This window comes from Parambassis ranga, chromosome 2 (assembly GCF_900634625.1).
Source record: "Parambassis ranga chromosome 2, fParRan2.1, whole genome shotgun sequence".
Classification (NCBI taxonomy): domain Eukaryota; kingdom Metazoa; phylum Chordata; class Actinopteri; family Ambassidae; genus Parambassis; species Parambassis ranga.
The window spans coordinates 42,293,444-42,318,453 of NC_041023.1; the positions used below are offsets into that span (position 1 = coordinate 42,293,444).

Here is a 25,010-nt window from a genome sequence, read left to right on the forward strand (position 1 = left end):
ATCAAACCTGGACATGGACAAGGTTAGACATCAAATGACGAACCTTACTTTTCTTATTTATTTTTTCATAATCAACAACAACAACATCAATTATTTTTCCACAACAACAAAGTCTACTTAACACAGCTATGACAACTGCCTGTTTATTCAATACAGTGTCAATAAAAGCACAAGCCAATTCAAATCCATCACACCTCAGGAGAGATCAATGCACTGGAGCTACGCTGTACCGACCCAAACATTCCACGTGTTTCCACGACAATGTTTACATACTTCAGTCATGTTGTTATGACTGACAGCTCACAGAACACGTGTGTCATCACTACACCCCCACAAGCACAATAAGCACAGTCAAACCAAAACAACATATTTGTGGATCCACTACTCACCCAGCTGATGGAAAGCTCATCCTCTGGACTGACCACCGGTGCCTCTACTTGCCGTTTTCTCCATACACCAACAACGTGATTCTCTGGAATCCAGCACGAACACACAAACGCTCTGCTTCGTATCACACCGTAAATCCACTCCTTAGCAGTCTTCAGCGGTTGTTTGTGGACCCCGGCAGATCCAGTTAGCCGTATAGCCGCTAATGCTAGCTCCCGGTTGCCTGCAAAGCTCCAACATCCGAGATTGCTTCTACCGCTAGCCTCAGCGCAAAGTCCCTCGTAGAGAACAATATATTTCCCACAGTCGACTGTATCCTGCGAGGCTCCAGGTACATTCACAGAGCTTATTATTGTCCATTAGCTTCGGAGCGACTAGCATGCGTGTACAGCAGCGACAAGGCGTGGTGACAACAACAGTCACGTGTTCTACGGGTAGTCATTCAGACCATACGAGCTCTGGATTTCTTCTCGGCTCATATACTCCCTGAAACTACCGTTTGCTGTTTGGTCTTTTATACGTCAAGCTGCTCACTTGTGCCTTAACTTGCCCCTCTATTTGTCTGAATTGCACACCCTGAAGTTTGTCACTTCACCTTTACTCAATGGAAACATGTGTTATATTAATGTGCACCCTGATTTGAACTGTACATGATTGTTTACACAAATAAAGAAAGCTGAGAATAAAACTAAATGTTCATTCAACATCTGTTTATTGTTTACACACATGGATGTTACAGTTTATAATTATATCTTACATATATAAGATCCACAACATATCAAAAGTGAAGGATGAAAAAAGGAGTTAAGAAAATAACATCACTATCAATAAATCCTGGAAACCAAAATCATTTCTCCCACGGAGAAACATTGTTCACTGTCACCATGACAACAGTTACAGTACAAATATCCATAGATTAGACTGAACTGTAATCGATCAGCAGAGTTGAGAAAACATGTTAACTTGGTTAGGATGATTCAGATGTGCAACAAGCTGTAGTGAATTTTAACTTATTATTGGCTGAAGGAGCAAGAAAAAAAAATCAGACTTTATTCTTTGACTGCATGTGATGTTTTTTTTTTTTTTTTGCTTTAAAACATAAATATATGAAATGTTGATTCTCAAACCTGTGATCGTTCATCACAGGAGAGCTGTGCTCAACAAAGCAGCGTGTTGAACGCACCTCAAGCTGTTTTAATCTATGGCAAAACGGGCACACTGGCACTTTGATGGCTAATCACATGATCACTTCAGGGGAAAAAATAAGGCACAAGCATACACGCACACACACACACCTGCTGTTCACCTCAACAATCTCACACACTCCTCAACTGACACAGCCCTCTATTTTTTTAAATCAATATATGTACAGCCCAACAGTATATTTGTCTATTCAAATGTACTGAGATCAGCTGACACACACACGCACACATAAAAGTATATAAAAGTATTGAAAAGACTCTGTGAATAAAGCTGTTAAAATGTGAACTCTGAACTTTGTTAAAACCTGACATTCAAGGCAAGTTTGCAGATTGTATTACTTCATGTAAGCACCTATTTACACAATCTACCATCCATACAAACCTGAACAATAGGATCTATTAGTAATGTCCATGTGCTTTAAAGAGAAAAAACACACAGAAGAAGAAAGTGAAGGGAAATGTCTTTACTGGATTTTTATATTTAAATTGGATTATTTTTCATGTTCTTTGACTCAGTCTTTACACATGCTGTCATAAAGGACACACCATGTTCTGCTTCTTCTTTTTATAATCATCAAAGTTGATAACCTGAAGTGTCTTAAACATTTAACAAATAAATTCACTAAACTGTGACAATTAAACTAAAGAAATGATGCTGTTATTCTATATGACCAGCAGGTGGCGGAAGAGACTCAGAAACAAGGAGCCTATAGGCCGACTAGCTTACCTTTAAATCTTCTGCCTGACTTTGTATCAACGTGACATCATCATCTTATTTTCTTTCAGGGCTTCTTGGTACTTTTTAAGTCTTCTTGGTGTATTGAAATATTCTCATTGTGCAGTTACAGCATCACTGAAATGAATTGTTGATCTTTGTTGTTAACAAGAACATGGGGATCTGAAGCAGTCTTGATGTGTGGCTCATCTGAACATCTGATAAGAGACTAAAACTATCAGGAGGACGCTGCCAAACCACCACAGACAGTTTGTCCTGCAACAACAAGTGTTTGTCCTCACAAGTGTGTGAACTGCAGGAGAAGCACGCTTGTGATAAGCACTGCAAAACATGCCCCATGATCTGCATGAGCCTCTGACCTCTGTGACTGGGCCAGTGGTTTGCACTTTTGTCCACTAGGTGGAGCCACATGCTCAGACAGGCTCAGCTCTGCCTCCTTTCCCATCCACAAAACATGCTTCAAACACATGTGTATGTGTATAAATATATATGAATAGTAGTTTATAACACAACATGTGTGGGTGTGTGATGACACAGTTTTCAGTCTGGTTAGTAACAAGTCAGTCATTAATAAGTCCAATTAGTCCAAACCCTCATCTCTCCTGTTCTCCAGCCTTCCTCACCACCACCAGGTCTAAATACACACACACACACACAAACGCCAAACTGTGGTAATACCAGATATCATGGCATCATCAACTCTTCATAAGAACTCTTTTCTTTTTTTTTATATCTTTTCTTTTCTATTAGCAGTGATCAGTCTCATCTGAAGCTCCTCCTTCATGGTGTGGTTACAAACCACAGCACCCAGCAGTCTTATCTGAGGGCAGCAGGGGCTGATGGGAGATTTGAGCAGCTCGTCCTCGTTTGGCCTCAGCTGCATCAGAGCGTCACTTCTCTGTGAGTTCACCAGAGGAAACATGCTTCTCCTGCCGGCTGCTGCTCTCTGCTGTCTGTGTTCAGGTGAGTGTTTCCAGCCAATCAGGCGCCAATGAGCCGCACCTGTAACAAACACTGACCTCCACCTGTCTCTGCAGCGCTGGTTTCCATGGCAGCAGATCTGATTCAGGACGATGCCTCGCTGACCAGGAGAGTCGGTGGAAATGTGTCCTTCAGCTGTGGAGGGCTTCAACAGTGTGGCAACAGCTATGTGTTCTGGTACCAGAAGAAAGACAAGGACACATTCAGAGTGATTCTTGATATTGATAAGAGTGATGGTGACATCGATAAAAGTTACAGCAGTCATCCTCAGAAAGATGATTTCTCAGCTGTAAAAACACAGAAGGGCTGGGAGCTGGAGCTCAAGACAGTTAAAGAGGATCATTCAGCCACCTACTACTGCTCCTGTTGGTTGAGTGGAAGTTCCCACAGTGAGAGATTATGCGAGCAGCCTGAACAAAAACCAGCAGAGAACAGAAAACCACATCAGCTTCATGTTTCACCTCCATCTCAGACTCAAACACACTCAAAGAGCTCTGAAGCATCGAAAGCTGCACAAATCCATGTTTGATCCCAACAAAGGAAGGAATGAGTCCATGTGACCAGAGGGGACGCTGACTGGGAGTCTTCCAGTCGGAGCTTCACATGTTAACAGAGGAAGTTTAGAATCAGCAGGAAAAAGCTGATGATGAGGACGCTTCGATGGTTTTTACAAACATGGAGATTTTCAGTGTCTCTGTTTTACACAGACGTTCCTGCAACATGGAATTCTGACAGAATTCTGCCTCCTGATTGGATCCTTCACTCAGCAGGTTTTTGTATGAGCCTGTTTCACTGTGTGTGATCATCTTTGGTCCTGGAACTAAACTGATAGTAACAGGTAAGAACTAACATTTATTTTTACTGTTGGAAATGTTGAAGCTGTTTAAAGTCACTTTCTTCATGAACTGTTTCTACTGAATCACATTTTTATTATTTTTATACTTTGTATAGAATTTATCACACAGCACACGGAAAGAAAAAATTTAATTAAAAAAAATAAATTGAGTTATTGTTTCTGCAGAATTATTTTAGTGTTTCATCATTTCAGTATTCTTTTCGTCAGTAATAAATTAAAATATAAAATAAAGAAACCTGATGTGGTGCTACAGTAAGAGGAAATCATTTGTACATATAAAAGATAAAAGATGACACATTTAAGATAAACATTAATATGTTTTACGTGTTAACACAGGTTCCATGTTCATCAAAATTATACAACATATAAAAATAAATATTTTGCTTTTGTAAATGAAGTAAATGATGGTAAAAATATGTTATATATTTTTACCATATATATATGTTAAATGTGATCTGGTAAATATTTTATCTAGCATGTCCATCAATAATATTTAATAAACAGAAATGTATAATATTTGACATATCCACACATACTGCCCGTGTCTGCTTCAAGTTTATTTATTTAATGTTTATATTTCATGCTGTATTTATTTCATCCCTAATATGCAAATCGCTTCTTAAAATACAAATCATGAACGTACACAGTCCTTCTCTGGTTAACTATAAACCTCATCACTACATCCAGTGGTAAAACAGACGTGAGCCCTTTTGTTGCTGCTGTCAGCTTCAAGGAGACATAAATACAGCATGAACTGAATAAATATGAATTAAAATGGAGGAAACCTTTATTTGACCCACAATGCAGACATTAAATAAATAAATGTAATATTATATAAATACATGAGGCAATAAATGAAATAATAATATGCCACCAATATGCAGTATGGTGATTTAAATCATGTTTCATACATAAATCTGACCAATTAAAACAATTTACAGATTTTTACAAGTTATTAAATAATATGTAATGTATATGACAGATTCATTATAATTTTAGCCATCAGATGCGTCATGTGACATGTCCTCCAACATTCCAAGACGTGCATGTTAGGTTCATTGTCTTTGTCTTTCTGTGGCAGCCCTGTGATAGACTGGCCACCCATCAAGGCCTGTCTCCCACTGACAAATACAATAGACTCCAGCCCCCCATGACCCTGTATACTTGTATACTTGTATACAAGTTCAGGAATGATTTAAATTCCCTATCACCTCACAGCATGATGGAGCGGCTGCACTGACAGGCTGATGATTGTGTGTCTGTGTTGTGTAGCCTCAGAGCAGCAGGTGGTGAAGCCTGTGGTGAACGTGTACCCAGCAGCACCCACAGGCCGTCCTGAGGGGAGCAGCTCCCTGCTGTGTCTGGCCTCAGACATGTTTCCTCCTCTGGTCCGCTTCTCTTGGAAACGACAGAAGGAGAACGGCTCGCTGGAGGAGCTGCATCCTGCTGAGGGAGAGCAGCTGGAGCTCAGAGAGACGGGACACAGCACCGCCATCTTGTTTGTCCAGCAGCAGGAGAGCAGCAGTTATAAGTACAGCTGCTATGTCAAACATGAGGGGGGCACAGTGAAGGCCCAAACAGAGCAAGATAATGAACATGTTCATGAGATGTTGCGCAGAGAGCAGAGGACCTTTGTAAATATGTGACTCTTCTGTTTCAGAGCTTCCAGCTGCAGCTTCCTGTCCTCCAGAGAGAGAACCTGCAGACCTGCCAGCTGTGCAGCTCACTGACTGTAAGACCCATTCAGGATGAAGATGTTCACATCCTACCACAGTCAGAGAATGACCTGTCTGTCTGTCTGTCTGTGTGTCAGGGTCCTTCCAGTCTCAGTGCAGGGTGAAGCTGCTCCTGCTGCTCTACACTGTGCTGATAGTGAAGAGTCTGCTGTACTGCTGTGGACTCTCTCTGCTGATGATCGGCTGACTGCTCGTCCTCCATCACATCATCCATCACTGTCCTCAGAGTCCATCAGTGATCACATGATGCTCTTTTTTTCTCTTTGTACTAAAACTTTGAGTCAGTATAAAACTGAATCTGACTTCCTGTCTGCTTCGATCTTTCTGCATTTATAGCTTTACTTTTTATCACAAAGTGTCTTCACATTATTTCACTGTCGTTTCACAGTAAAGCTGATCCATCATGTTGCTGCCTGGCAGTCATGTGACCATGGTTGTCAAGCAGCAGGTGCAGAACAGGATGTGATAAAAATCAAAGGATGAAACCAACGGCTGTTGTGTGTGTTCAGCGTGGTGTATGTGTGTGTTAATCCTCTTCTATAAATCTGCACGCTGACGACTGCTGTTTTCTACACAGTGACATAAAATGAGAAAATGTTTGAATGTTTTATCTGCACACATGTGCTCTCTGTGATTTCATGATGAATGAATGGTTTCAATGTGAGTAGAAGAAGAAATGAACCTGCAGCTGTCTTCAGACTCTCTGCAGCTTTCTGATATTAATAAACTCTTTCAGATCTGATGTTTTGTATCCAAACACATTTTCTGTGATTAATTAATTGTTGAAAACACTGAGTGCAGACTGATCAGTTTAAAGAGCATGCAGTGAGCAGGAAATGAGGCAGGTTGAGGACTTCCTGGAATGATTCTGTAACCGTCACAGTGAAACCCACAGAAACCCACAGAGCCGTCTGATTGGCTGCTTTCTGTCCTAATAACCACTGAGATCACACTGATATCTGCAGCTGTTCCTCCATCTCTCTCTACACTAATAATGCTCTTGTTAAACAGTAGATGTAGCATTAAGCATCACTGCCCTCAAGTGGTCACTGTCAGGTACAACATGTTGTCTGTGAAGGTGAGAGTATGAACCAGAGGTACAACTGACCTGTGATGTCATCACAAGACCAACAGCTCTCTTTAACAGACCAAGAGAAGAGTGATGTCACAAGCAGACCTAACAGGCCTGTTTAAGACAAGTGGAGAATGATGTCATAATCAGAGCAACACATGAAGTAAAGACATGTATGAATGACTGTGGTCAAAGAAAGAAATGATTGAAGTCAATAGAAAATGAGAGTAAATGTTGCTGCTGTCCTTCACTCTGACTGGAGACAGGAGCTGTATAATCATCATTCTAACAATAAGAAGAAAGCAGCACACCAGTCACATGATCATGTTGTAGAGGAGAGGAGGAAACACAATTTTTAGCTCAAGTGCTGCCACCTAGTGTCAATATGTGGTATTAATTCTACTACATATTCCACCTTTAACTCACTGCCATATATACTGTGCCATGTGTGAAGTGATAATAAAAATGTGAATGTGAATGTGTTGTATATTAACAACAACACCTGTGCACTTTTAACCCACACTTTTGTACAATCGCCAACCCTGCCCACAGCTCCTGTTGATGACCTCGTAAGCACTTTCACTTGCAACCTTGGAGACATGCCACACTGGTTAAAACTCAAAACACAATCTGCACACAGACAGAAGACAGAAGGCGAAAAACTATGCTCCAATCCTAAAACCATCCTATTTCTCAGAGATTATCCATAGGAAGAGCGACAATGCTCACACATTGTCGGCAGCATATTTGTCTGAATTGCACACCCTGAAGTTTGTCACTTCACCTTTACTCAATGGAAACGTGTTATATTAATGTGCACCCTGATTTGAACTGTACATGATTGTTTACACAAATAAAGAAAGCTGAGAATAAAACTAAATGTTCATTCAACATCTGTTTATTGTTTACACACATGGATGTTACAGTTTATAATTATATCTTACATATATAAGATCCACAACATATCAAAAGTAAAGAATGAAAAAAAGAGTTAAGAAAATAACATCACTATCAATAAATCCTGGAAACCAAAATCATTTCTCCCACGGAGAAACATTGTTCACTGTCACCATGACAACAGTTACAGTACAAATATCCATAGATTAGACTGAACTGTAATCGATCAGCAGAGTTGAGAAAACATGTTAACTTGGTTAGGATGATTCAGATGTGCAACAAGCTGTAGTGAATTTTAACTTATTATTGGCTGAAGGAGCAAGAAAATAAATCAGACTTTATTCTTTGTCTGACTGCATGTGATGTTTTTTTTTTTTGCTTTAAAACATAAATATATGAAATGTTGATTCTCAAACCTGTGATCGTTCATTACAGGAGAGCTGCGCTCAACAAAGCAGCGTGTTGAACGCACCTCGAGCTGTTTTAATCTATGGCAAAACGGGCACACTGGCACTTTGATGGCTAATCACGATCACTTCAGGGGAACAAATAAGGCACAAGCATGCACACACACACACACACCTGTTCACCTCAATCCCACACACACCTCAACTGACACAGCCCTCTATTTTTTTTTAAATCAATATATGTACAGCCCAACAGTATATTTGTCTATTCAAATGTACTGAGATCAGCTGACACACACACACACATACACTGACTTACAACAGCTATTTTTTTTTGCCTCAGTCAAACTAAATGAATGATCTTTTGGTTCTTTTCAGTCACATCCTATTCTGAATTATAGCAACAATACAACACCAATATTCAACCACTGATGATGATGATGATTTGGCCTTTGAGAAATTAAAAGACAACAACTTAAAGAGCAGTTTTGGCCACAAACCTTTACATGAAACTACAGGAAGGAGACGCAGCTGAGTGGGGTCACAGAGGTTAGCCTCCAGCCACATACATCATACTCTGAACTGATTTCATGTGATGCTTTGGATGAGCTCAGTTTGGAAACAGGTGTCAGAAAAATAAAATCTGAAGAGGAGAGGAGCCAACAACAACAACAACAACAGCCTGAAGTATACAGAAAAATAGAAACCATAGAAAAAACTGAGCCGACATGCTGCCTACATTCAGCCTGTGTTCAGCCGTCACCAACACAAAACCATCTATACAGAGTGAAAGTGTTCAGGAGTGAATGATCTCCTGCTACACTCTGCAGCACAGCTTATTCTGGATCACCTCACCCCATCATACAACTTGGACAAACTCCATTATTGGCACAGCCTGACACACAATGTGAAAGCATCAATAAAGGTATAAATAAACCCTCACAACAGCATCAAGAGCTATTTTTAAATGTGGCATCAATCCTATTAAATAAAGGGCTAATACAAAAAAAGAGGGGTGACACAGAGATGCCCTTCTTCCTCTGAACAGAGCGTAATCACTTCCTGTAACCATGACAACAACACAGTCAACCTCTACTCCTCTACTGCTACTACTACTGTATGACACGACTCTTTAGGCTAATAGCAGGTAGGCGTGCAGCTGGCAACAGATTAGGATACAGGGCATTTTTTTTCAAAATAATAACACTTGGTTCTCTGCCACTGAGGTAAATAAAAGTCCAGCATCTGTTGGTTTTCCACTGAACATCAATGAACCGAGTCGTATAAAACAGCTGCGTACCACCTAAAAACAGCTGATGTGCTACGATGACACGAGGAAGTCCGGATATCTCAAGATCTATTAAAATATCGACGAGCTGTGACGCATTACACAGACACAGAGCAGGTCCAGCTCTCATCCACACAGCTGCTCACTTTACAGCATTTCAGAGATTGTCCACAACGTTTGGTACCAAGTTCACCACATGTAAGTTCACCTGAGTCTTTCACACCTCAAGCTCAGAATCCTACAGAGGCTGGACGCCATTTTTTTTTTGGCAACACATATAAAAACAACACATCACAGATATACAGAGAGAAACACATGCAGATAGGAATGAAGGGCTGCTGACACTGGTCACACCGGGTCAGCGTCATACTTTAAATCTCCAAAGGTCGTAAATAAACATGGACAAACCTTCTGTGATGTCATCTGTAGGAGCTCCAAGTCACCCCATTGTCACAGTCTATATAACACTCGGTTAAAGCAGTTAATTTGTTAACATTTGTGTGAGGACTGGCTCACTTTTAGAGCCCTCTGGAGGCTGTGAGAGGAACTGCAGCTTTTTAAGAACTCCACTTTCATATTAGCCAGCTTTGGAAGCTGATTCACAGATCATCAGCAGCTGCTGCCCTCAAAACCTTCCACCCAGCTTTAACATGTGCGCACACACACACACACACACACAGCAGGTGGGAGGAAAGGTTTGAACCCAGCAGCGTGACCCAGTGTGACAAATGAACAGTATGTTTTTGTGCTATTGTTGTTTTGGGGTTTATCTGCCTGTGGTCTAATGGAGGAGTCACTAATGAAAAGTCTGCTGAGACAACCATGCAGATGGTCCATGACTATTTTCTTTAAGGGAATAAAGCAGACAGATCTGGCGTTGTACCCTGATGAAGCTCCTCATTATTCAGGAGCAGTGGTGAGCTAAAGACTAGATGCTGCAGGGAGGTGGGGCGGGGGGGGGGGTTTGACTGAAGCGAGGATGGTTAGGCAAAGACCAGATGATGCTGGTCCAGCAGGGTCCGGGTGAAGTTGTTGATCGGCCCAATGGCGCTGAGAGACATGGCGTTGTCCCGCCCCCACAGCAGGTTAGGACCAAACACAACAGCCAGGTTACTGTTGGTCATCTTGTTCACCTCACTGTTGGCTGACACCTAAACACACACACACAGCCCTAAGAAACAGACATACAAATGTGAAAGGAAAGGAAGCGTGGTGTCAGAGCCGTACCTGTGCCAGGAATGTGATGAGGTATCGCAGTGATGCATAGTTCTCCTCAGGCAGAGACTCCACAAGCGTCTTCATGACGGTCACCTGACTGTCACTGGATACAGCTGCAACCAATCAAACGCCACTGTGAATAACAATCCTAGAGAAACCACTGATTATTCAACTATATTCAACATGACTTCTTGGACTGATGGTCTTGACATACAGGCGAAGTTGACGATGTCGTTGTAGAGCTGGTAGGTGAGCAGTGGCTCGGGCAGTTCCCTCAGGAAGGTCTTCAGAATCACAGCAGCCAAGTGGACGTCTTCCATGTCTCTGAAATTCACTGCCTGGCCTGAAACACACAAAGCCGCTCAGCTGTAAGCCTTCTTTCTTCTACTTCATCCGAAAGAGCAAAAGCTGCACAAAACTCTGAAACACTAAAGATTCTGCAGGACGAAGCTAAGGACGTTTTATGAGTCTGTGGTGGCCAGTGCCATCATGTATGCTGTTGTCTGCTGGGGCAGCAGTCTGAGGGTGAGGGACATACACAGACTCAACAGAATATTCAGGAAGGGCGGCCATGTTGTGGGAGAGGACGTGGACTCTCTGACAGAGGTGTGTCAGAGGAGGACGTGGTCCAAAATAAAGACTATACTGGACTGTCCCTCTCACCCGCTCCACACTGTGCTGACCAGCTACAGGAGCTCGTTCAGTAACAGACTCCGACTCCTCTGCCTGCCTGTCTCAATCAAACTACTGAACTCTGAACTGTAACAGTCACTCAGACACTGTACATTCATGTCAAGCTATATACTATGTAAAGATTTTTATACAGTAGTAAATATGTTCTTCTTTACATACACCTCAGGAATTTAAATGCTATCTAGGTATTTAGTTATTTATTATATATTTCAATTTCATATTTCAATTTATCTTTGATTTCTATTTGTAACAAAAAAAGAATTTCCCCTCGGGGATAAATAAAGGAATTCTGATTCTGACTTCTCAGCTCTGCTAGGAACCCATGATTAACTCACGTGTGAACAAAAGTCACATGACAAAAACTAGTAAATTAGTATGTGGGTTTTTTTACCTGAGTTGTACTTGAGCTGCACCTCCTTAACCAGAGTCACGTTGGCAGACCGTCTGAAGATACCCTCAATCTCCAAACCTACACACACACACAGTCAGTTGTTACTGACAGCGATGCCCTCTGACATGACACGGATTCATCTGTGAATGTTACCTTGCTCTGACAGGAAGATAATGGTGTCTCTCATCACCACAGGAACCGGATCGCCATCTGAATCCCTCTGTCTGAGTCTGACACACACACACAAATAGAGTGAACCTCCAACTTCTAACATGCAGAGGTGGATACAGATTCAGTGACTTACAGTGAGAGTGGCACCCCAAACACCTGGTCAGGGAGGGGAGGGCTGCGAGGAGGAGACGTGGGAGGCTGAGCGGCCGGCTTCAGAGACGCTCTCAATTTGTTGTCATACCTGTGACACAGACAGAGTCATAACATGGGCCACAGTAGAAACCATGCAGTAGAAAATCAATGTTTTTAAATGTCCTTACTCTCTGACACGAGCAGGAATCACCAGCTGGTCACACTTGACCACATCCTCCAGCTCACTCAGGTAGCTCACATAGTTAATCTTCCTGCCAAACTTAAAACTAAAACAGAGGCAGACACAAGGTCAGCTTAAAGAGATTTGTGGAAGTGTGTACACTACATTAGATGCATGCACAAGTTGCCCGGTGTTGGCACAATATTTAGGGACTCACCCACACATGCAGGAAATTGTTGCTGGACTTTGGCCTCACATTGATTAAGTGAGATAAAACATGAATCATGGAAACGAACCTGATGATCGGTTTGAAGAGGATCAGCAGGGTCTTGATGAACATGGTGGGATGGACGATGTACAGGGCCTTGATGTTCTTCTTGTACCTAAGAACAAGCAGATGTTCTGTGGTGTATTGTAAAGAGTGAGTGTGCATGCACATGATGTCACTGAGCTCACTTTCTGTCAAACTCCCTGTAGGCGTCTCGCAGCCAGCTGAGAGAGGGTTTGTTTTCACTGGTCAGCCCGTGATGGAAGTAGATCAGCGTGTAGTCACTTTCCACGTACTGATCCAGAGTTCCTTTGAGGTACCTGCACAAAGGAAACATTAAAATATTATACAAAACGCTGGAGCGGAAACATATAGATGAGGCTGAAAATGTGAACCACTGTGCAGCAAACGCTTCATTTACCACTGGAGGACGTGTTACCACCCACACAGCTTTACACACTGACACATTACGGCTACAATCCTTCTTTTTCTTAACCATCTGAACCCAGAAATCACAGCGTGAATCATCAGAACTAATGGGTTCTTCTCAATTAAAAATATATTGTGAAGAACTGAAAGCAAACAAAAAAGGGAAGCCATGATTGACTCACACATTTATGCCTAATTTGCAGTTGAAAATCCAGAACAAGTCTTTAGTCTTTCTAGCTGCACAACGAAATGCACTGAGCAGAGGAGTCTGAGGTCCCATTAATACTCACATCAGCAGTTTGTGATGGTCCAGCTGGTGCTGCGGAGGCATCCTGCAGGCGTTAAATACGATCACCTTCCTGCCAAAGTTATCATCACCTACAGACCGAGAAACAGCATTGTGACATCATATTCAGCCTGTAGAAATGTGGGTAACAGATAAAAGTTTGTGACTGAGTTATCTGACCTGCAACTTCAATGATCTGATGCCTGGCGATGTCATAGAAAGGATGGTCCCAAGGCAGGTGGGGAGAGCTGGCATCAAAGCACTGAGACACATCTGTCTCTGAAACACACACACACTCATAAACACACAGATAAAGAGCAATGAACACATACAGCATCTCAGCAACACCCACCTGACTTGCTGAGCGCGGACTCATCCGCGGGCCACTGCTGGTCCTCTATAGTCGCCAGCTTCAGCTGCCCTAACTGCGCCGTCGCAGGGTCATCCGCCAAATCTACCAGCAGCTCGGAAGACATCACTCACATACACACACACACTGCGCAGGAATGGCTCAGATACACTCACATATACACGCACAGGGATACGGAGCCTGCAGGAGACAGACACAGTGGAGGTCAGTGGAGTCTGGATGTCGTCCTGTGTCACCTGATTCTCTGTGCCACAGAAAACATGTCCAGCATCGTTCTTCCTCTTCTCGCACATTAACTCTCTCTCCATTCTCTACACACTTCCTCTTATCTCCCAACCCCCCATTAGATGCACTCTGCCTCAGTCTCTTTCTCCACATTAACACACACTCAGAGCCTCGGCTCTCGCTCTGCATGATGTTATGCTGGTTGACAGCATGTTGCTTTAAATAAATATTGCTACTAACCAACAGTCGCAGTCAGCCTATTGCTGCTGAGCAAACACACACATACACACACTGTGAGAGAGCACAGTAGCTGAGAAGCTGGATTTATTTGGACGATGTTGTGGGCAGTAACAGGTTCCTCTCTGTGCTCACAAAGCAGGTCAGTGGAGGTCAAAGCAGAGGACCAAGGCCACACCACCTGACTGTGAGCTCATTTCTGGACGTGATGTGGCTTCAGAATTTAGTCCGGGTTGTTTTCAGTGAGTGTGCAAGCTGCTGCTGTGGAAGTAGAATGTGGAGCTGTGCTGAGCAGGGCAGTGAACATTACACTGTTACAGGAAAGACAGCATGCTGATAGGGCTCCGCTGGGTGTGACTACTTTAAATTGAGCAGAGGCACAGTGCCAAATCTGCAGTTTAGAACATGTTGATCATGGCGGCGTGCACAACAGCAAACACCACTATCACAGATCATATGATACTAGGACCCACATTTGCTCATCTGGTTTCACGGGTACTCAACTATGCTCACTGCTCCCTGAATCTCTTAAATAATAACAATAAATACCTGGATAACCAGGGTAAATATGTCTATGTGTCCAGCCCCACCTGTCTGTCTGTCTGCAGGTAGCATTGTTTAAGGACTGTGTTGCAACACAGCCCTCTGTACACACACACACACACACTGTATATATGAGCAGTTTGCCGAAGGATCCAGCTGTCACAGCACCCTGCCCCCCTTCATTCCTGCTCTGCAGAGGAAAGCAGCTTACACTCAGTGTGCTTCAGGGGTTTTGGGAAGTGGTTCCCTGGAAATCTGAGCAAAAAAACACACAGAGAGGAAGCTTCTGTTATCTGCCTGAGTGTGTGTGCATCAGCTTCCATCACTCTCTTCTTAAAGCACAGCAGCAGCACCATCTTGGGAAGCTATGCTCCACTATGTCAGTTAATATACATCATAGAGGGCCCAGAGCTGATGCTAGTTACCACTGAGGTTACGCAATTCTGTTAATGTGAAGGTTAGTTCCAAGAATCACACACATACAGAGATACTTCAGTGAAAGCAGCATCCTTCCCTAAACATCCTTCCTCATCTCTCACTCCTCTGATCATTTTAGCTCTTGATAAAAAACGCAAACTCATAAAAATCTTCTAAAGACTTGAGGGCATTATTAAAGGTCACCATCCAGACTGTCTCTCAAATAAGCCTTCCTGTTAAATAGGTTTCACGTATGCACTTCTGTGATCTATTCATTCATTTATTGAACACAGAATGAGGTTTTATTTTTGCCGAATTTTACAGGGTAAAAACTATACAATATGTTTGGAAAATCTACATGAAACAGGTCATTACGACATGAACCAGAAAACTGCGCTATTAGAGTTTGGTGAGTCGTTCTCTACGTATAGGAGACAGTGTAGACACTGTTGATAGCAAAACCGATAAAAGCAACAAGTGAGGCGTCAGATAACTTCCACACACAAACTCAGCTACAGGAAACATTTAACTGATGCCAGCTGCTGATGTAGAAAAGCTAAACAGGCTAACTTAGCCACATTAGCTGACAGATGTATTAGCAAACATCGTAGCAAGCTAGTACGGCTAATTTAGCAAACACGTCTGCATATTGTACAGGGAATGTTGCTCTGCTGTGTGAGAATTCACGACTAACGTCATAACAATAACTGAAGTAATGCTATGTTTGTAGCTAAACCACATCACTGCAGCGACACAGGTCAGCGTTATCACCGCTAATTAGTCCCACGGAACGAGACAACACTGAGAGTAGACGACCCATGAAAGTCCCTCAAGACGTGGTACTTATATCACAAGATAGTTAAATGTTTTTTTACCGTAATGTGGTCGCCTGTGACCTGCAGGGCAGCTTTGAGGCGTACGAAGACTCCGTTGATCTGTTGACAGATACGAACCTGTCAACTCTTCCGGTTTGAGGTTTTCAAATTAAACCCCGTGTTTTTGGAACTGTACCGTCAAAATAAAAGCACTCCGTGGCTCCTCCAGGTGATGATTTCGTGGAATTGCAAATGCAGAACACAAAAGTCAACGCCCCGATGTAATTTATTATTACTGTGTAGGAAGAAACACTTTTTAAAATAACATGAAGCCATAATAAACATCTTAAAATTGCGTCTTATGTATAAACACTGCCTATATATTGCATTATAATACAATGATTACGTAAATCAAAATATATAACAATGTATATATTTTGATTTACGTAATTATTGATTATTTAAAGCGATTACGTTTTTTAAAGCATTTTAAGGCTACTTCCGGTACTAGCACAAACAGGAAGTGCACAGGTTACTGCAATGACGGGATCCCCTTAGGGACAATTTTGTTTCCGGAAGTGGGAAAGGGGGAAAAAACTAGGCTGCAAAAACGTCTTGGTCCGGTGCGAATATTATTATTCATAAGAGGTAAATGCTAAGTAAATAAAGGTTCGTTGTCGGACAGGAAGGTTTTCAGGATAGTTGCAGCACTGACCTCCTGCTGTAAGGCCCGGGGTGACACCATGTCAGCAGAGGGACATGATGACACCGTGAGGCCGCTGTGGACCAACCGGAACTGGCCCAAACTGCGACCTGTGGTGGTACTTTCGACTTTGGGCTCGGCTGCAGTGGTGGCGGCTGTTGGTGTGTTCTGTGCCATGTTTTACCTGATACTTAAAGGTAAGAGCGCACAGAGGGTGGTGCTAACAAAACAAAACAATAACTAGCTTAAATGTGTGTTTTTAATAAGTGATTCTGTCTCAGACCTGCGGGCAGAGAGACTGAGAGCAGAGGATGGGACTGAGGAGCGGATGCTGGGTGAGACCTCAACATTTTCTCCTTCAAGAATCACTGCAACAGCACTGAAGGGTCAACAAGTGTGTGTGATGTGTGTGTAGGTTTCTGGAGCATCCTGGTGCTGTCAGTGCTGGTAGGATGTGTCTGCTGCGCCCTGTCGTGGACTCTCACCTACATAGACTTGTACCAGCCGGGCAGTGCCTTCCCCACACCGCTGACACTGCACCACCATAGGTAACACACACACAAATACAATCAACACAATAACCTTAACAGGAGTTAATGTGTGTGTGTGTTTGCTTCCTGCAGAGATGAATCCAGCCACGATCTCCTCATGAGTTACGGCGTTGCGGTCCTTAATGGCATCATGGCCACACTGACAGTCATCTGGAGCCTCTCCTGACACACACTTTGCTTTTTGTCCTCACACAAAATATATTTCTTTGTCATACTTATCACATATTTCTTTCTAAGCATGCACTTGTTTTTCTGATTGACCTGCAGAATGTATTCAGCCATGTTTACATCCATTTGGTCTTTATACACTCTCACTCATCAACACTGGAGCTCACTTAGTTTGTGGTGTGTTATAATGAAACAGACACACACTGTTGTGTTTTCAAGATTTATAACGAAAGATTTCATTTTATGTCGCTCCTTACACGTTTGACCCTGTAAGGCACTTCATACCTTCTTCAGAAGCAGATTGTAGGTTGTAGGTTTAAAAATACTACTGTAACACACAATAAAGCTTCCACTGCTTGTGACCAGCTGTGTCTCTGATAGTGCAGTATTCAAATACTTGAGTAAATATGATATTATGGAGTAACAATAACATTTTAAGGCAGCTGAGAAATGCAAAAATTATATAAATAACTTGTAACTTAGACATTAACACACAGCAGAACCCCAGCTGCCCACAGAAACATGGCAAGTAAACAATGTGTTGTCAGATTGTACTGAAGGCATCTCGCCACCTAGTGGCCAAACTGAAACAATGCAGCTTGTGTTTTAGCAGCTGATGTTTTTACACCGTGTGAATCCTGTCTAATGTTCAGTCACTCTGTTTATAGTTTACTGGAATATATGTATTAAGTTCATTGTTTTGTAGCAAGCGTGTAACATAATTAAAAAACATAAAAAAGTACAACCTTACATTTCTTTGGAAATCTGACCAAAACATTTTGTGAGTTTTTGTCATGTGACTGTTGGTCCGAAATGGCTCCTTTGTCATGCCGATGAGTGCAAATTTTAATTAATAATTAAAGTGCTTTGAAATATATTAATAGTAGACTTGGTCATATTTGACTTTGGAGCACTATGATTAACATGATGTGTTTTAAAGAGTGTTTAGAGTCTGAGGGTTTGTCAGACTGTTCAGGGTTTTAGCAGCAGCTGTTTGAATGAGTGCTGGTGAAGACACAGCACCTCCACCCACTGCTGTGTCAGTGGCTGCAGAGGTCACTCCAGTGAACACAGAGCTTCGCCTCACTCTTTACTTGCTACCTCGTGTCACTGGCAGGAGAGTCCGACCCAGTTTCTGCTCCGTCTTGTGCCAGGACCTCCTGCTCGGAGCGCCTCCTGGAGATGAGGGTCCAAAGGCCCGCCAAGAGGAAGATGACAGAAATGGCAGCAAAGTACCCGCCGTAGATGAGGAACTGCAGAGTAAAAATGAAACATCTGACACCCTGTTCTCTACTGTGGAAAAGGGAAGTGATGGTGCTGCGTCTTCTCACCTGCTTGATGACGTCCAGGCCCAGGCCAGCTGAGTCCACCACCACCACAGTGATCACAGTCTGCAGCAGCAGCGCCACAAAAGTGTTGACTCCAAACACCAGAGCATAACGCTGCATATTTAGACTGGCTGCAATCTCATAGCTGAAATAAAACACAAAGAGAACAGAACTGCTGTGTATGTACTCACAGGTTGGTGACTCAGCATCACTCCCCCACTGTGGGACTGCAGATGTTACAACAGCCTCCTGGTTTCTGCAATCTGCTCTGCACTTACACAAGCGTCCTGTTCCTGCCTGCGATACTCACGTAGCCACTGTGATGAGCAGCATGTAGATGGATCTAAATAGGATGTATGAGCAGTAGCACACCCAGATGTCCTTCACCAAGTCCATGACAAACACACACACAGCCATCAGCAGGGAGAACACACACAGAGCCAGTTCCCCCCACACAGTCCAGGACACGGGCAGGCAGCCCACCAGCAGAGCTGCCAGGGCACCTGCGGACCCACACAACAGCTGTTACACCCTTCACCTGCCACATGTTTACAGAGAAGGTCACAGGTCAAACCTCACCGAGCAGCGTGGACGCCGTCTCTACGTAGCCGTTGTAGATTTCATAGTCACTGGAGGGACGAATGTTCTCCCACAGGACCTGAGCGTAGTTGACAATCTGGTAATAGCCGCAGGTGGCCAGAGCCCACCACAGCGACCAGGCCAGCAGGGGGCGACACTTGTAGCACTGAATGGAGTCTTTAAAGAGCAGCCGCAGCACCTCCAGCAGGCCTCTCCTACGACCTCCTGCCTCAGAGGAGACCTGCAGACAGACATGGGTGGAGTTTTAAGTGATCCCATCACATCCGTGTTTCCTCCTGAGTAAAGCAGCGTGTCTCTTACCTGGCCTTTCAACGGCACTTTGCTCTTCGAGTCCTCCGCCTCTTCCAGGAGGGAGGGGCTCCTGTCCTCTGCTGCTTCTGTGCTTGTGTGGAAGAACAGGCTTTTCTGGGGCATGGGAAGGAACCAGGGAGCCACAAAGGCTACGATGGCCGACGACATGGTGATGATGACCAGGTTAAGCAGCTGAGCTTCAGCCACAGAAAGAAGGAGCTGACCCATCAGAGATCCAGCAGCAGATCCGAACAGAGTGACGCTGCGGCAGTAGCCCGTCACTTTCTTGTAGTGCACCGGTTCCACCACGCTGTAGATGTAGGAGTAGTAGGCCACGTCTGAGGCTGTTGCCAGTCCAAAGACAAACTCCAGAAGCTGCATGGCCAGCAGACCCTGAGCCTTCCACAGCATGACATATGTCACAACTAAGCTGGTGGCCTGCAGCAACAACACCGGCTTGTAACGGAGATAGTCAGTGGCCAGGAAGACCGGAAACAGCAGCACCAGGTATGAGTACGTCCACACCGGGTAAATTTCATTGACGACCTGCAGATAACACAAGATAAATGGTGCATATAGACTCACAGCGATCACACTTGGTCACAGTGCCTTTGATTATGTGGGTCACATCAGCACTTGACAGAGGTCATTATTTGGGGATTAACCAGAAATCCCAAAAGGTGACCATTCTTCACAAGATTATTCTGTCTGAGACCAGAGTGGAAAGAAGTTCTTTTATAATTGCACAAAGTAAAATACTTGGAAACATTAACTCTTAATAAGTAGAGATGGATCTTTGCCATTTTATGTATTACACTGTTTCTATATATATAAGGCTATATACACCCTATGTGGGTCAAAACATCAGCATTCAAACTTGCACTTTCTTCAGGAAATGCCCTTTTCTAGTTTTAAAACTTGAAGTTGACAGAAGAAGAAGAAGAAAGAGGGTGAAGAACATTACCTAGCAGCAATCAAACTAATGACGTCTACGTATAAAATAAATTATCTTGCTTCTTAATCGCCTGTTAAACCCATGTATAACCGTCCAAACTTGTATCTTTTATTCACACACACACATCTATAGTGGTGCAGCCGGAAACGGTAATAATGCAGCATCGGGTGCCTCACACACACGATGATGAACAGCCGGTTTGACAGGTTTCAGTCATGTTTGATTAGTGATAATAATAATAACAACATTACAGTACGATGAGTTAGAACTGTTTTACTTTTGTTAAAATCGTGTTTGTTTTTTTTTTGCACTATATTCGTCTGTACAATGAGATACAATAATATACAATATATTACGGTAAAAGTTAACGCAGCGGCGGCCGTAGACTTTAGCCGCTAAGCTAGCTTACCTCGGTCTCCGTTAGGTTTTTGTCCGGTCCCATCAGGTAGGCGGTGAGGAAGGGCTCCAACGGCCGCAGGTTGGAGAAGAACCCGTACAGGCATAGCAGTAGAGTGGGGTAAAACAGGGACATGTTTGACACAAACGTGACCTCCACCAGCTCGCATCACTTGTTTCTTCTTCTGCGCTGCCGCTAAAAGAGTTTTACAAGAGTGGCGCTGCCCGGCGCACTACCACCACCCAAAGGCCAGAACGTGGAACTGCAGCGACTTTGACAGAAAGTTATTTATCAACTCATTTCCCACTAAACTATTAAAAACAACACACAAATATCATTCTATAATACCCAAGAAACTTTTTATTGATAAATGTACATTACTTTGAAGTGTTACAGAGTGAATGTTTTTTTATCCATCCAGCACACAACAGGGAAAGTAGAGCGGGAATTACTGAAGCAGATGCTTTATTTAGTCAGAAGCAAGTCGAACAAAAAAAAGCCCAGATGTTTTTTTGGATAAATAATAGTTTGGTTCTTGACACAGCTGGAGCACAATGGAGAGTCACAACAAATACTATTACAGTAAACCTGTAGAAAAACACAAGCAACAAGAACAAGATGTGAGCAGAACGGGCCGAGCCATGAACACACATTCAGATAACGCAGTTTTAAGACAAGTTGGCATAAAAGAGCTGATTCTGAACAACCAGGTGACTCCAAAGTGGTGGACAAAGTGCTTTAGATGGACAGCAACATTAACAGTGTGGGGCTTCATTCAGCAGCTGCTCCTGTTCTGAACTGGTTTCATTTGTTTTTCTAAAATGACCTTGTACACATTTAAAGCAGTGTGGAATGGGTGAGTTTTAATGCATCAAAATCTTAGTGGACAAGAAGATGGATGTCATCATGGATTTCATCTCTGTGAGTCAGTACACAGATGTCAGGATGTGGTTAGCCTAGCCTTGCACAACAGATAAGTCTGTGTACTGGACACACACAGGAGAAAGATTCCTTAATGTTTCCCCACACAAAAGCATCTCAGAGTAACACAAACCGGTTGTAATCAGAGCAGATGTCATCTGATATCGCTCCTGCAAAGGCAGATGAAGCTACATAGTGAAGTGTCTTGTGTAATCGTATTCTATTGTGGGAATGACAGCCTGCACAAACTTGAGGAAAATCAGAAGATACCTGGAAGTTTCAGTTAAGGAAAACAAAACAGTGAATGTATGTAAACAAACAGGTTTTAACATGGAGGTGTATCATTTTTGAGCAGCCTCTTGTGACAACCATAGGAACTGCACTTCATCACTATGAAAGGATACATATGCACACCAAGCTCTCCTCCTCCTTCTGCCACAGTCTCAATGATCTTTTTCATCACTTCAGCATGTCTGAAAGAAACCATACGTTTACATGTGTGTGTGTGTGTGTGTGTGTGTGTGTAGCACTGGCAGGAAACTGATCTCACCTGCATGGGTGGACGGAGCACATGGCTGGGGGAGGAAGGTGCGGGTGGTTCTCGATGGTGACTGTCTTCTTCACGTGGTCCTGGCTGATGTCCTCATACATCTGTTCTACAGTCAGTGGCTGCCTGTCCTGGAAGACACAGCAACATGGCAGCCATGATAAACTCATTTTATTTATTACAAAGATGTCATGAAGTCTTTGGGTTCACATACTTCATCATATCCAAAGAGCCAGAGTCGAGGGGTCTGGTAGTATTTATCATAGGTGATGTACAGGTCGTACGTTCTGGTCTGCAGGATGGCGTCTTCGCTCCCCGGCTCTGCTTTGGCTTTGTTTTCCACCATTTTACTGGTGTCGAGCGTCGCCTGGAGAGTAGACAGCAGGATTGTCAGGTGGAAGTGGGATGATCACTGACATAAAAAAACATGCTGTGATCTCACCTCGTCTGTTTCCAGCAGGCCGCTCTCCTCATATTCTGAAAGAAAAAAAAGTTTGTGCTTGATTATGAGACATCAGACAGCGGCTCCATGAGAGATACCTGCTGACAGAAGGGAGATACCTTCCATATCTGCTGCCTCTCCATCCTCATCTTCATCATCATTATCATCATCACAACAGGCTGCAGACGTAGTGTTCATGTTCTTGTCCTGGAAAAGTTTAGATCAAAAGTGTAAAGGTTGTTCTATACTTCATGAGAACAGAGAGCAGAGAACTGATAATGTTCAGGGAAGAGGGCGTACAGCATGACGATAGAAGATCAGTAGCTGACTGTAGCAGACCTCTGGTCTGTGTGAGTTTATTTCTGTGAACGTGTGGATGACTGTCTGCAATAATGCATCCCGTCTCCCGGTGTTTAATGTGCACGAGCCACTGTAACGCTGTGATCGATACTGGGATTAGTTTTTATCGCCACCTTTTGGACAGACGCTCTCCTCTGTGCGCCGTGTTTCTCCTTCCAGGAGCTGTTTGCCAGCTGCTCATCTAAACTATCCATCATCGCTGTTCTTACTCTTTCTGTCTGTGTGTTCTGCATCTGAAGACTGTCTTGCGCTTCTCCACATTCATCACGCCCACAATAAATTCCGACCAATCACAGCATGATTGACGCACAGCCTTGAGAGAAAAAGTTCTGCCCGGGCCATGTGTCCGAGATCGCTGCACAACGGGCGGTCCGAGATAAAAATGACGTAATTTTGTGGGCGTAACGTCGGCAGGGGGAAGGGAGTTCTCTGTTCTCGTTGAGTATGGATCCAGCTAAAAGGTCTTTTTTATTTCCATGAAACACATATTTCTCTGTAAAAATACAAAGTGTACCTTATTGTTGTCCAGTGAAATCTCCTGTACAGCATCTGTGACTCCTGACACACCTGCAGAAACAGGTCAAACAGTCTTTACACCTCTCATCCTCTTCAACAGAACTGATGATGAATACGTTCAGATCAGTGATGTTGTCTGACCTGAGTTGTGGTAAGTGTCCACCCAGCCTCCGTCTCCATCGTCCTCTTCTATGATGGCCTCCAGCTCGTCTGAATACTCCATCTGTTTACAGCGCTTGTAGCAGGGAACTGCAACACACACGCACAGAGGTTGAACTAAAAACTACACTGTTCATCACAGACACAACCCGGACACACCTGTGGACTCCACTTTCCTGTTGTCCTTTAAAGCATGTGATGCCAGAATATAATATTCTATCCAAATAAATCACATGAAAAAAAGAAAATGCAGTTATTTTTCTCACCATTGCGTGTCAGAAGAAACTGTTTATCCTGGGGTAAATATGGTTTCACCTTCACTTCCTCTCCAGAGGCCCTGAAACACCACAATCATAAAACATGATGTTAGATAAAGTCATGCGTTTCCTCTCCATTACACATAAATTAATTGGAAAAAAATCAAAACACAACATAAAAAAATCCTTTTTGTCCAAAGTCCAAAGGATGACACACAAACAGCAAAGGGTTGTGATGCAATGTGTGTTTCTCCCTGTGTGTTATTGCATTATGCTGTGAAAATACAGAGCTGCACAGAAAATAAGAAGCTAATTACTGACTGAGACTCAGCTCACCATTTCCATGTGGGGCAGTGATGAACCAGATGATCCCCTGCTGCTACAAACTGGATCCCAGAAAGAAAACAAGGACATTTATAAACAGATTGTTGTGATTTAGTGCAGAACTAGTGAAGCTAAAGGAGCACAGTCTCACCTCCTCTGGTGTGATGACTCCAGTCTCTTTAAATTTGGACTCCTGTCATAAATAATATTATATGTTAGCTTCGGTGTACACAGAGGTAAATAAAAATAACCACCGTGCCTGCTGTGACTGTGTGTTTATGTCATCTCATACTAGCTACCACCTTATCAACAAGCTAGCCCCGTGCACACTCTGGAGGTTTACCTTCAGCACCGGGGTGAGGAACTCCGCCACGCCGAGCGCCGTGCCTTTCACCGTGTTGATCACGTTCTGCATGTCGGCGGTTACAAAAAAAAAATACTCCTGAAAGCTTCCAAACCAAAGGTCTGATTATTTTGACATAGCTACTCAGAGGTAGAGAGCCAGCAAGAGCAAATCACATGACGCTCCTCCTGCTACTTCCGGTATCACAGT

General features: G+C 43.3%; 5 protein-coding genes across 6 annotated transcripts; 2 read left to right on the forward strand and 3 right to left on the reverse strand.

The window, feature by feature from the left end:
• Positions 1 to 3,245: 3,245 nt before the first annotated feature.
• Positions 3,246 to 6,408, forward strand: LOC114432398 (immunoglobulin lambda-1 light chain-like). The gene is made up of 5 exons (XM_028400399.1): positions 3,246 to 3,288; positions 3,363 to 3,707; positions 4,109 to 4,144; positions 5,435 to 5,894; positions 5,976 to 6,408. Exons 1-4 carry the CDS (start codon positions 3,246 to 3,248, stop codon positions 5,806 to 5,808), a joined length of 798 nt encoding a protein of 265 aa, XP_028256200.1. The 3' UTR covers positions 5,809 to 5,894; positions 5,976 to 6,408.
• Positions 6,409 to 7,846: 1,438 nt separating this feature from the next.
• On the reverse strand, positions 7,847 to 16,108 carry LOC114432296 (rho GTPase-activating protein 1-like). Of its 2 annotated transcripts, none has more exons than XM_028400221.1 (13): positions 15,999 to 16,108; positions 13,684 to 13,881; positions 13,512 to 13,604; positions 13,336 to 13,423; positions 12,805 to 12,936; positions 12,645 to 12,731; positions 12,356 to 12,454; positions 12,169 to 12,276; positions 12,018 to 12,094; positions 11,865 to 11,942; positions 10,995 to 11,123; positions 10,790 to 10,893; positions 7,847 to 10,713 (listed from the first exon to the last, which is right to left on the reverse strand). In XM_028400221.1, the coding sequence occupies exons 2-13, from the start codon at positions 13,805 to 13,807 to the stop codon at positions 10,546 to 10,548; spliced, it is 1,287 nt and encodes a 428-aa protein (XP_028256022.1). In that variant the 5' UTR covers positions 13,808 to 13,881; positions 15,999 to 16,108; the 3' UTR covers positions 7,847 to 10,545. The 2 variants fall into 2 exon arrangements, with proteins under 2 accessions (XP_028256022.1, XP_028256021.1); XM_028400220.1 differs by having other exon boundaries at positions 13,512 to 13,610.
• A 381-nt stretch (positions 16,109 to 16,489) lies between these two features.
• On the forward strand, positions 16,490 to 17,684 carry LOC114447242 (ADP-ribosylation factor-like protein 6-interacting protein 6). The gene is made up of 4 exons (XM_028423403.1): positions 16,490 to 16,838; positions 16,923 to 16,976; positions 17,057 to 17,189; positions 17,265 to 17,684. Exons 1-4 carry the CDS (start codon positions 16,682 to 16,684, stop codon positions 17,356 to 17,358), a joined length of 438 nt encoding a protein of 145 aa, XP_028279204.1. The 5' UTR covers positions 16,490 to 16,681; the 3' UTR covers positions 17,359 to 17,684.
• Positions 17,567 to 21,114, reverse strand: LOC114447222 (thiamine transporter 1-like). Its single transcript, XM_028423366.1, has 6 exons — positions 20,944 to 21,114; positions 19,589 to 20,125; positions 19,268 to 19,508; positions 18,999 to 19,191; positions 18,692 to 18,833; positions 17,567 to 18,613 (listed from the first exon to the last, which is right to left on the reverse strand). The coding sequence occupies exons 1-6, from the start codon at positions 21,064 to 21,066 to the stop codon at positions 18,458 to 18,460; spliced, it is 1,392 nt and encodes a 463-aa protein (XP_028279167.1). The 5' UTR covers positions 21,067 to 21,114; the 3' UTR covers positions 17,567 to 18,457.
• A 265-nt stretch (positions 21,115 to 21,379) lies between these two features.
• Positions 21,380 to 25,007, reverse strand: LOC114447232 (ubiquitin-like-conjugating enzyme ATG3). The gene is made up of 12 exons (XM_028423379.1): positions 24,801 to 25,007; positions 24,609 to 24,650; positions 24,470 to 24,519; positions 24,143 to 24,213; positions 23,859 to 23,966; positions 23,716 to 23,768; positions 22,961 to 23,048; positions 22,842 to 22,876; positions 22,614 to 22,766; positions 22,403 to 22,530; positions 22,257 to 22,325; positions 21,380 to 22,122 (listed from the first exon to the last, which is right to left on the reverse strand). Exons 1-12 carry the CDS (start codon positions 24,870 to 24,872, stop codon positions 22,041 to 22,043), a joined length of 951 nt encoding a protein of 316 aa, XP_028279180.1. The 5' UTR covers positions 24,873 to 25,007; the 3' UTR covers positions 21,380 to 22,040.
• Positions 25,008 to 25,010: the final 3 nt, after the last annotated feature.